This window comes from Pelodiscus sinensis, chromosome 4, assembly GCF_049634645.1.
Source record: "Pelodiscus sinensis isolate JC-2024 chromosome 4, ASM4963464v1, whole genome shotgun sequence".
In the NCBI taxonomy this organism is placed as follows: domain Eukaryota; kingdom Metazoa; phylum Chordata; order Testudines; family Trionychidae; genus Pelodiscus; species Pelodiscus sinensis.
The window spans coordinates 132,966,038-132,977,412 of record NC_134714.1 but is presented as its reverse complement, the minus strand read 5'-3'; the positions used below and the strand labels follow the sequence as shown (position 1 = coordinate 132,977,412).

The window sequence follows — 11,375 nt, the reverse complement described above, 5'->3', positions numbered from 1 at the left end:
CCACACGGACACCATGGTGATTGGGAGGCACTGAACTGAAGTCCTGGCTCCTACTCCTTGAGCTAAAGAATAAGAAATTTGGTTGGAATTTTAGGCATGGAAGCCATTGGCTTCCTTTACGTCCCAAGGGTTTCATATGGACTAATATAAATGGCGTTATCAGACGCCAAAGAGCTTAATTATATCAGTGAGCAACTTTCACCCCAAAATAACTTGCCGAGCCACAGAGCTCCCCTTTGTCAATAAAAGTAAGAGAGATTGACACTCGTTTACTATTATCCCTTTCTGATCTAAGCAAGTCCCTCTTTGCTGCTCGGATCAATTCTCAGCAGTGTTTGTGTGGGGGGGGATGATTAACCTGAGAGTCCCTGTATGGTTGCAGTGTGTGAAATTGATCAAACAAATGTAATGAACAGCTGCGAATACCTAGCTCTGTGGATGAAGCCCTTCCCTGATCTAGTACTAGTATTTATTAAGAAACTGACCTCCATTTTTCATCACTTACATTATTACAGCGCAGGGACAGGTTCCCTGAGCCATTCACCTGCCCACATCCCTGTAGCTGCCTGACCTCGGCTCAGAGGAGATGGAAGAGGGAAATCACTCGGAGGTGACTGAGTTCTTTCTCTCAGGACTGACAGATCGTCTGGAGCTGCAGGTCCCCCTGTTTGTGTTGTTCCTACTGATTTATATTATCACTGTCATAGGAAATGGAGGGATGATCTTGTTAATTACAATTGACCCCCGACTCCAAACCCCCATGTACTTTTTCCTCCGGAATTTGTCTTTCTGTGATCTCTGCTGTTCCTCAGTCATTACCCCTAAGATGCTACAGATTTTCTTAGCTGAGCGGAAAAGCATTTCTCGCACTGCCTGTGCTGTGCAAATGTATTTCTTTGTTCATTGTGTAGATATGGAGAGTCTCTTGCTAGCTGTGATGGCATATGACCGTTATGTGGCCATTTGTAACCCGCTGCTGTACACGGTCATCATGTCCCGACAGCGCTGTAACCTGCTGGTGGCTGGGGTGTGCGCTGTGGGGTTGGTGGATTCACTCTTACAGACGTGCTGTATATTCCGGCTGTCATTCTGCCTCTCCAATCTTATCAGGCATTTCTACTGTGACGTCCCCCCAATGCTGGAGCTCTCCTGCTCTGACACCCACACCATTGAGATTGTGATGTTTGCCTCCACCTGCTACATTACACTGAGCACCATTCTGATTGTCCTCCTGTCCTATGTGTGTATCTTCTCCACCATTCTGCGCATCCGCTCTGCCGAGGGCCGGTGCAAAGCCTTCTCCACCTGCGCTTCCCACTTGTGCGCCGTGGGCATGTTTCATGGCACCCAACTCTTCATGTATTTCCGGCCCCCCTCCAGCTATTCCATGGACACCGACAAAATAGCCTCCGTGTTCTACACAGTGGTGGTCTCCATGTTGAACCCCCTCATCTACAGCCTGAGGAACAGGGAGGTGAAGGACGCCCTGAGGAAAGCCATCAACAAACTCCTAACCCAGTCTTGATTGTGTTCATCTCAGTGCTGGCGGAGTGATGGGCAGTGGAAACAGGGCAATTCAGTTCTCACCCCATAGTGATGTCATTTGACACATCTCGTGGTGGTACTTTTGATTATTATCTTGTTGTTATTATACATGTATCGGTATTCCCACAAGGGCTGCAGGTACCTACTGAGATCAGGGGTTCTTTCACACATTGCCTCTCTGCGCACATAAAATTATATTTGATGTGCTTTGAAAACAGGGAGCTAATTGTATTAGGAAAGGAGGGGGCATCAAATCTAGCTCCCTCTTCTTTCCAGTGGTGATGATTGAATTGGCCAGTTCCAAAAGTGACGTGTGTATTTTCTGTGGGTGATCAAAAGGGAGTTTTGGCACCGTCCTGCTACTCTGCAGCCCTTTCTGTGCTCTGTGGGGTTCCTGTACCTACTGTTACCTGCTTTGTGTCCAGGCATGAGGAGAGAGATGATTTCCATCACACCGTACTAGGGCAATGGGACAGTTCTGTCACTGATGTGTTGAGCTTTGCATTTTTAAGCCCTTTCTGTAATTTGGTACCCGTGGGCTAAGGGAGTGGAGTGTCCACTGTTCTAGACATGGGGCTCTTGGCGTTTCTAAGTAATATTACAGATCTGATATGATATGTTTGCAACTTTATTTTTACTTTCCATCATCAATGAGGTAATTCCTTGAAGACTGGACAATTGTTTGAAATAAGAAAATCTGCCAGTCTGGACAATAGGTAGTTGCTTTTCTCAGTAAAACTTTTCACAGGGAGAAGTTTGAAAAGTATTCATGAATCCAGGGTGCCAATGGACAGGTATGAAAATGTGGCTCTTAAATTCTCTCTGCCTCCCTTTTCCCCATCTCCGAGTGGGAGGAACCAGATGGGTCTGTCTTATTTCAGGCTGCCTAAATGTCTATGTATGTTTCTATGGCCCTCATGAATGTAATGCCTCTGAGCACCTTGCAGGTTTGATTGCCTATATCATCACCATTTCCATGTCAGGCAGTGCAGTGTGATGTGCATGTCACAGAGCAAGAGCTGAGCTCAGAGAAGGAAAATGTCTTTGCTTCATCTTTGCAGAAGAGATCTGCAGTTGAGTCAGGAACTAACCCCAAATTGCAAATTGATTCCTAGAAGATCTTTCCTTCTCACAGTAATAGATGAACAGGGATGTCAAGTTGATATGCAACAGATTGGGAATCCAACCCCTTTTTCTATACAATACTGCACTATTCTCCTGATGAACCATGTGTTCATGACAAATGAGTTGAGAGTGTCTTCCATAGTCTTGTCAGCCGACGGTCAGAGCAGTGTGTGTGTGTGTGTGTGACACCCAAGTCTTTAACTGCTAAGACACGAAGTCTTGTCGCAGCGAGCAGCCAGTAAGTTGAAGGGAGCCCTGAAAAAGTTTAACGTCCATGTCTTTACTGCTTGGACCGGGGTCCCTTTGCAGAGGGCAGCCAGCAGGCCAACAGACGCCCCTTTTATTTATAGGATGAGCTTATTACACCTCAGATTTTAGCTGCTAGGATACAGAATCCCTTCGCAGCGGGAAGTCTGGGAAAGACTGAGAGATGCCCCAATGGATCTGTCACCTGGGAGTGACACAAATCCAAACGCCCAAGCTCTTCCTATACCTGTCCCTTATGACCGACTGAAGTTCCTTTAAATTGTGCTTGGTTCTGTTACAGCAACTGAAGGAGTCAGGTTAAAACTTAAACAGTTACAGGTTTATTAAAGAAGCTTATAAATCATACGGTTACAATGGCTATTGCTCTATTTCTTACCTGCTAGCAAATATAGATCTTAAAAATGGTTACAAAGAAAATAAAGAAAGAAAATAGAAATAATGGTACCAAGTGACAGCTTAATCTTTAAAGAGCTCTAAGTCTAATTGTACACTTAAGACAAAGGACACATCCAGGTACAATTTTTACCCCTTTCTGTGCCTCTCGACTCCAGCGGCTCAGGCCAGGGCCAGTCCCTCAATTCCTAGGAAAGACGAATACGAGGTGGGCATCCCCGTGGAACCTCGGGAGGCCAATCACCTAACCCGACCAGCAGATAAATGGTAGATTGACACTCAGAGTAAATGTGCTGCTGGACCCATCTTTATACCCCTGGGGGCTCGTATCCTCTTTCTTATTTTAAGATGCCAAATTGTACTGGTCCGTTTTGTGGCGCCAGTTCTTACATGCAAGTTTCAAGTTAATTTACATGTGCAAGAGAGATAACTAAATTGTGAGTACTAGATATTTTTTTACTGGGTGAGAGATTCCTCCCCCCGTGGATGGCTGTGTGTTCGTATCAATATGGGTTTGAGTCAAGGGCACTCCTCGGCAGCCTCTTAGTCAGCAATTGGCATATCTCTGTTTACTGCTATTCACGGTCACAGCAGCCTGGGCCTTTTGTTCTGTGTGCCCTGCATGCTCTAGGCAAGCAAAAATGGATGTTACAAGGGGGGTTCCTGTCTGGCTACAAGTCTCCAGTATGACTTTTTATCTAGCCAAGGGATCTGGGGAGATTGGAAGATACACTGCAATTCCCATGCCCTGCCAACAGCGTATGAGACATTTTACTGGCACACAAAACCAGAAGCTTCTCTTCCTGATACAGTCTCAGATATCCGGCTGTTGCAATAGACACTCACCAGACATTCCTTTTATGCTTCCTGACTTGTAATCCTGTAACCCCCCCTTTCTCTCTCTAGTCAATCAATGAGGTCTCTTTTGTAACTAAACCCGCATGGGTTTGCGTTGAAATATCCAGAAACATCTATGTGAGCACCAGGTTTGTGTATATCATTTTCAATGCAATAAAAAGACAGACTTTATATGAGCCGGAGTTGTTCACGAGGATGCTGGACAGTATTGGACACACATTCCATTCAGCACTACCAGGCTTTGTGACCTAGTGGTTAGTGCCCTGTGATTCTCTTCTTCATGAATCTGCCAGACCTAGAGCCGAGAGGCTTTCGTGGGAGTTATTTGCACAGGTGTTAAAGGATTTCCCCCACTTTGAGAGGAACAGTTTTGGGAGCAGAATCCAAATCTTACGTACAAAGGGCTGGTGCCCCTGTTGTAGTTTGGTCTGATTCTGAGCTAGGCTACAGCAGTGGGCCTCTGGGTTAACTCTAAGAACATGAGAATGGACATACTGGGTCAGGCCAATGCTCCATCCAGCACAGTATCCTGTCTGTCGACAGTGGCCAATACCAGATACGCCAGAGGAAGGGAACAGAGCAGGTAATCCTCACATGATCTCTCCCTGTCACCCACTTCCAGAGCCTGGGACACCATTCCCACCCGTCCTGCCTAATAGCCATTGATGGGCCTAATCTCCCTGAATCTATCTAGCTCTTTTTTGAACCCAGTTAAGGAACTAGCCTCCACCACATCCTCTGGCAAGGAGTTCCACAGATTGACTATGCACCGAGTGAAAAAACTCTACTGAAATTATAGGGGGTTATAATATATTGGTACATAGTATAATAAATTGGGGTATGTCTACACTAGAAAGTTAGTTCGAACTAACGGACGTTAGTTCGAACTAACTTTCCTATGCGCTACACTAGCGCTCCGCTAGTTCGAATTTGAATCGAACTAGCGGAGCGCTTAGTTCGAACTAGGTAAACCTCATTTTACGAGGACTAACGCCTAGTTCGAACTAGCTAGTTCGAACTAAGGGCTGTGTAGCCCCTTAATTCGAACTAGTGGGAGGCTAGCCCTCCCCAGGTTTCCCTGGTGGCCACTCTGGCCAACACCAGGGAAACTCTATGCCCCCCTCCCGGCCCCGGACCCCTTAAAGGGGCACGGGCTGGCTACGGTGCCCGTGCCAGGTGCAAGCCTGCCAGCACCCAGCTAGCAGACCCTGCACCTGGCACGGCACAGAGCCACCCACCCGATGCCCCCCAGCCCTCCCCCTCTTCCCGGGACCAGGCTGGCGGCTCCCGGGAGCTTGCCCTGGACCGCAAGAGGTGGGCACCTTCCTGGGCTAGTGCGGACATCGTGGACCTCGTCCACGATCTCCGCACTAGGCACAGGAAAGTGGCCGTCTAGGGCAGGAGAGCTGCCAGCCTGGCCACCCAGGACCAGGTGTGCATGAAAATCAAGGGGGTCCACTGAGACCCCCGACACTGAGCCCTGAGCTTACAATGGCCGTACTGGGTCAGACCAAAGGTCCATCTAGCCCAGTAGCCTGTCTGCCAACAGCGGCCAACCCTAGGGACCCTGGAGGGGATGGACCGAAGACAATGACCAAGCCATTTGTCTCGTGCCATCCCTCTCCAGCCTTCCACAAACTTTGGGCAGGGACACCACTCCTACCCTCTGGCTAATAGGACTCCATGGACCCAACCTCCATCACTTGATCTCACTTCCCTTTAAACTCTGTTCTAGTTGTAGCCTTCACAGCCTCCTGCAGCAAGGAGTTCCACAGGTTAACTATTTGCTTTGTCAACAACAACAACTTTCTCTTACTAGTTTCAAGCCTGCTACCCATTCCTTTCCTTTGGTGTCCTCTAGTCCTTCTTTATGGGAACTCAGGAAGAACTTTTCGGAATGCACCCTCTCCACCCAACCCCTGCTTTTAGAGACCTCTATCCTGTCCCCCCTCCGTCTCCTCTTTTCTAAGCTGAACAGTCCCAGTCTCTGTAGCCTTTCTTCATCTGGGACCTGTTCCAAACCCCTGATCATGTTAGTTGCCCTCCCCTCTCCCAGCCTTTCTCTTCCCCTCTCCCACCTCCTTTTCCCAGTCTCCCCCAGTTTTTTTCAATAAAGACAGAGTCAATGTTGGAAGAAACGTTATCTTTATTTTGTACATCAATAAGAAGGGGGGCTAGGGAAGGGCAAGTGGAAGGAGGTGAGGGAGGAATGGGGTACGAGCCCCCGATGGGGAGGACTGGGCTGGCTCTGCGGGCTTCTGGGGGTGGAAGCTCTCCTGCAGCCCCCCAATTACTCCCTCTCCCCAGATGGCAGCCTGCGGCAAGTGCAGCCGGGCTGATGGCCGAGTGGTGTGATGTGCCCAGTGTGGGCACTCAGGGCACTCCAAGCCAGAACTTCTTTGCAAGCGGGGCACCCCTTAGAACTGTGTGTCCGGGGTGGGGGTCGGGACCCTTTAAGCGCAGCCCTCGGCTAGCCTGAGACAGTATCTCCATGCTCTAAGTCCTCCTTTTATGCCCTGCCGGCACTGCTTCCGGCCATCCTTAAGCCCTGTTCAGAGTCCACTCAATGTGGACTTACTAGTTCGAACTAGCAAAACGCTAGTTCGAACTAGTTTTTAGTTCTAGATGCGTTAGTTCGAACTAGCTTAGTTCGAATTAACTAATTCGAACTAAGTTAGTTCGAACTAGCGCTGTAGTGTAGACGTACCCTTGGTGAGAAGCTAGGCAAAGCGTCTGGCTGGTGGTATCCAGAGCAATTCTGGGAAATGACTTCAAGAGACATTTGGAGGAGTGACCAGCCAATACATTGGAATAGGTTCACCTCATTGTGGGGTCATATTTATTTATGTATGTATCTATTTAAAGTATTTTTATCCCACTTCTTTATTTCAAATATGCGACGTGGCTTACAAAACATTTTAAAAACACAATAAATAAATATCTATAAAGTAAAATATAGGACCGTAAAGGGGGGGGGAGATAGAACCTGCTAAAACACCTCAAGAGGAGGGACATGCACACCCCTAAACACCAATAAAAGCACAGGTAAAAAGATCTCATGGGGCATACAACACCCCAGACCAGCGGATGCTCTTGACCTCTGGATTCCATGCCCACAAAGACAGCCGTGGCAAAGGGCGCTTCACGGCCTTTGTCCTGGGAGCAAAGAGGCTCTGGGGAGCAAATCTCAAAGCCATCAGAGCTAGATGTAAGCTCTGCTGCCCCAAGAAGTGGCTCCCGAGGTGTGAAAGGGGAACATTGACGTGCTTAGCAAACAGGAAGTGAGTTGATCTGGTTTGAGGGTTCTAGCCAGGTTCTGCTGCTGTCCTTCTCAACTCATTGCAAGTGCAGGCAGGAAGAACAATGAGGAACTAGCTGTGCTCAGATGTCACCCCTGTGGGGTCCTGACAGGTGTTTTACTCTGTCAAATGTTGCACCATTCGGCTACATGTGTCGGCTCCCTCTGTGCACCGTCCTGTTCTGTGCAAAAAGCCAGCACTCTGAGGGTATGTCTAAGTTGCATTCCTCTTTGGAGAGGCATGCAAATGTAGACATCCAAAATTGCAAATGAAGCAGAGATTTAAATATCCCATTCGCATAATCACGGATGGCCGCTATTTCGAAAGAAAAGATGCTGTTTACACGCGGTTATTTCGAGAGAAAACCCTTCTTCCGAAAGAACCCTTAAACCTCATAGGCAAGCAGATCGTGTCAGCCTTTAACTGAGGCAGAAAGGAAGGAATCATGGGACGGACAGGAAGGAATCACCCTAAGGAGAAATTTCCACTTGTCTCCACATATTCACCGATCAAAATGTTCTCTAGCCCAGTGTGAGGTTCTTCAATGTAGGGGAAGCCTTGTGGCTTTTTACATGACTCTGGGAGACTAGGCCTGAGACGCTGTCGCATGCTCTGCGCTGTGTGTCAGGGTGGGGGCACCTCAGAGCAGCCCCCACTGAGACAAAACAAAAGGAACAGGTTTTATTCTGGAAAGAACACAGAGCAGGATTCGAATCCATCACCCTCCTCTCTGCTTGCTGAAGCATAGTGAGCCTTGGGCTACAATAGGAAGGAAAGAGCTTTAGCAAGGAAGGGGGAGGAGTGGTGGGAAAGTGGGGGAAAGTGGCTTTAAGGGGCAGGGGAAAACTCCCGCATTGATTCAGGGAATATCCATAGTAATGTCATGACAGTGATTTAGCCCTAGCGAGGCGTCAGTGTCATAGCATAGATGTTCTTTCCACACTCATGGAAGGGGGGTTTCCATTGATACCATTAAGCCACATCTCCCAAAATCAGTAGCTGGGTCAGTGGAAGAATTTTGCAGAGGGTTCGTGCAACCTAACTGCCTTGCCCAGGGTGTGAAGAGTTTCTCAGCCCCGTGTAGCAGAGCTCGGCTGATGTAATTTTTAAGTGAAAAACAGACCTCACAGAAGCAACCCATGGAAGAGACGTTTCATGGTGCTCCCAGTGATCTTTGCTGTTAAACCGCTGGGGAACCGTGGCATGATCATGCTAATCAGACCGAATTCTCAGTTAGACATTCCCATGTCATCTTTTTCCCTCGGGAATTTGGCCTGTGTAGAATTTTGAGATTCCCCATTAATCACCCCCCAAGTTTGTAGCTGAGCAGCTGATCAGCTAACAGAGAGGAAAGCCACATCTTATGTGCTGTCTATACTGCGTTGTGGATTTCTGTGGGACTACTCAGGTGCTCCTTCGGGCAGTGATGTTGTAGGACAAATACATGGCCATCTGTGACCTCCTGCATCACACCACTGTCATGTCCTCCACACTCTGTGTCCCGCCAGTGGCTGGGTCATTCCCCAATGGGTTTATAATGGAATGATCCAAATTATACCCATGTTAAAATTGTCCTTCTGTGACTCCAATGTGACTGAGTAACTGTTCTCTGACTTTTCCCCTTGTTTGTTTCTCCCTTGTTCGTCGGCTCAGCGCGGCAGCCATTCAAATTTAAACGAAGTGTCAATTATTTAAATCGACGCTTCATTTCCCTTTGCCTACAACCCTAATCTACATGGCTCCATCGATGGAGCCAGGTAGTCTAGACACAGCCTTACATTGGCATGGGGATGTGGCAGGAGGCAATGATGTGGTCAGGAGGCAATTGTGTGCAGAGACCAGAGTTTTCAATAAGTTCTCGCTGTTTGCGGACTAGGAGCCAGAGAACTGCAATGCACGGAAGGAGACGGTGGGATGGTGGGGATGGTGATCATAGAAGCACGGTTTGTGACTGGTAGGTGAGTTTCATGTCTGTGCAAATGTGCAGTTTTGGGCGTATCAGCTCTCCGTTTTCCAGTCTGTCTTGAGCGTGGCTCAGCCCATGGAGGCTGCCCCAGGAGCCGACAGCTCACAGGAAACACAGAGACTGGGAGGAGGAGTTAGGAACTTCCTGAGTAATCCAGGGCACAGTGTTTCCTGGGGGCATACTTGCAGTGACTGAACCTGCTCCTTGAAGTTTCTACGGGTGCTTAGGGGACATGGTTTTGTCTACATTCCTTGACAAAGAATAGAACTGACTTGTAGCATCACGTTTTCCTCCTAATGCCATGAATCCTCCAATATCTACCCAGTAGGCACCACTTCAACGAAGGGGGGAACCAATATGCCCTGTAGCACTGAGGAATACCTGGGATCATTTTTCTACTGCAGTGACAAAGGGAGGAATTTCATTCTGGGGCTCCAGCAGTTTTCTTAAGTGCGGCAAGACCAGAGGAGCCAGTCTCAAAACTGCCAAGCCTAGAGGAGCCGGGCTCAGCCCTGGCCAGCCCTAGCATACGCTTGGCTCTGAGAATAGGAACGGGTTATGTTCAGGACTCCAGAGGGATCCATTTCAAAGTTCAGGCTCAGACCGTTAACGTGCATCGAGTGCTGAAGTTTTACAGCCTACATGTATTGCGTACGAACCCTCCTGCGTGCAGGCTTGGACCAGCACAGTATTTCAATGGGCAAGCACATATACCTGAATGGGATACCACCCCTCATTGCTGCAGAGAGCAAGAATTTGGTTTAGTTTTTACATTTTCCCCACTTGATATCAATAGCGCCTTTTCCGCCATTCCTACATTGCAGGGCTGCTGACACCATGTTTGTAGGAGTGGGATGAAGCTAGCAAAAATCACGCCCTGCCCAGCAGAGCCTGGAGAGCAAGAGTTTCAAGAATGGCTACTGCCTTGAATTTTGGGGTGCTCAACTTGAGATATTGTCATCACAGGGGAGCACAGGAGTGCAGAATCTATTTCCCTTTTCTGTGAGCATTAGCGAACAATATAGCATCTAAACTGTTTTGTAATGTTCTCTACAGATGTTAAGATCCCCATGTCTGGGAATAGGGACACTCCACACTCTTAGCCCATGGGTAACAAGCAATGGAAAGGGCTTTGAAATTCAACGGCTCCCCACAAAAGCAACATAACTCTCCTACAGCCCTCGCTCAGTGTCAATACCCCTGTACGACATATGTGAAGTTGACGTGAAGTACTGTGGGATTAGCATACAACTGCCCTGAGAAAGATCCAGGATAGAACATAACCCAGTGACAAGTTGGCTGTTCACCCTTTGCTTAATGATTATGATAGAGAAAATTCACACTTTTTGTGTTATTTTCTGTTCAGTTCAGTGCAGACTGTCACAGAGGAGGTGCACACACTGTGCTCTCTCTCGCTAATGCAACACTTACTGTTACTTGCTCTGTTGTTGCTTCACTTAAAATACTTGCCAGTGGATTGGAAATCACCTTTCTCCTCCTTGTGCCAGGACACAAAGCAGGTGACAGTATATAGAAGAAACCCACAGAAAGGGCTACAGATTAGTAGGATGGCGGGAAACACCATGAGAAATCACACACTTCACACTTGGAACTGCATAATGAAATCAACGCGGTTAGAAAAGAGAGGGAGAGAGATTTGTTGCACTCCCCTTCTTTCTCAACATAAACAGCTCCCAGCTTTCAAAGCACATCACATCTATATTTGTGTGCACACAAGGGCAGTAGCCAACAGCAGACCAGATCTCAGCAGGGACCTGCAGCCCGTGTTGGAATACAGACACATGCATAATAACACCAAAATAATAATCAATAAAACCACAATGGGCTGTGTGAAACGACCTGCTAATTGAAGTCACCTGCTTTCATTTCCCATCTCTCCACCAGCATTGAGTCAATCAGAC

The 11,375-nt window shown here is 47.9% G+C and overlaps 1 protein-coding gene across 1 annotated transcript; it reads left to right on the top strand.

Annotated features, from left to right (window-relative positions):
• Window positions 1-586: 586 nt before the first annotated feature.
• Window positions 587-1,525, top strand: LOC102451184 (olfactory receptor 5AR1-like). Its single transcript, XM_006122736.2, has one exon. The coding sequence runs from the start codon at window positions 587-589 to the stop codon at window positions 1,523-1,525; it is 939 nt and encodes a 312-aa protein (XP_006122798.2).
• Window positions 1,526-11,375: the final 9,850 nt, after the last annotated feature.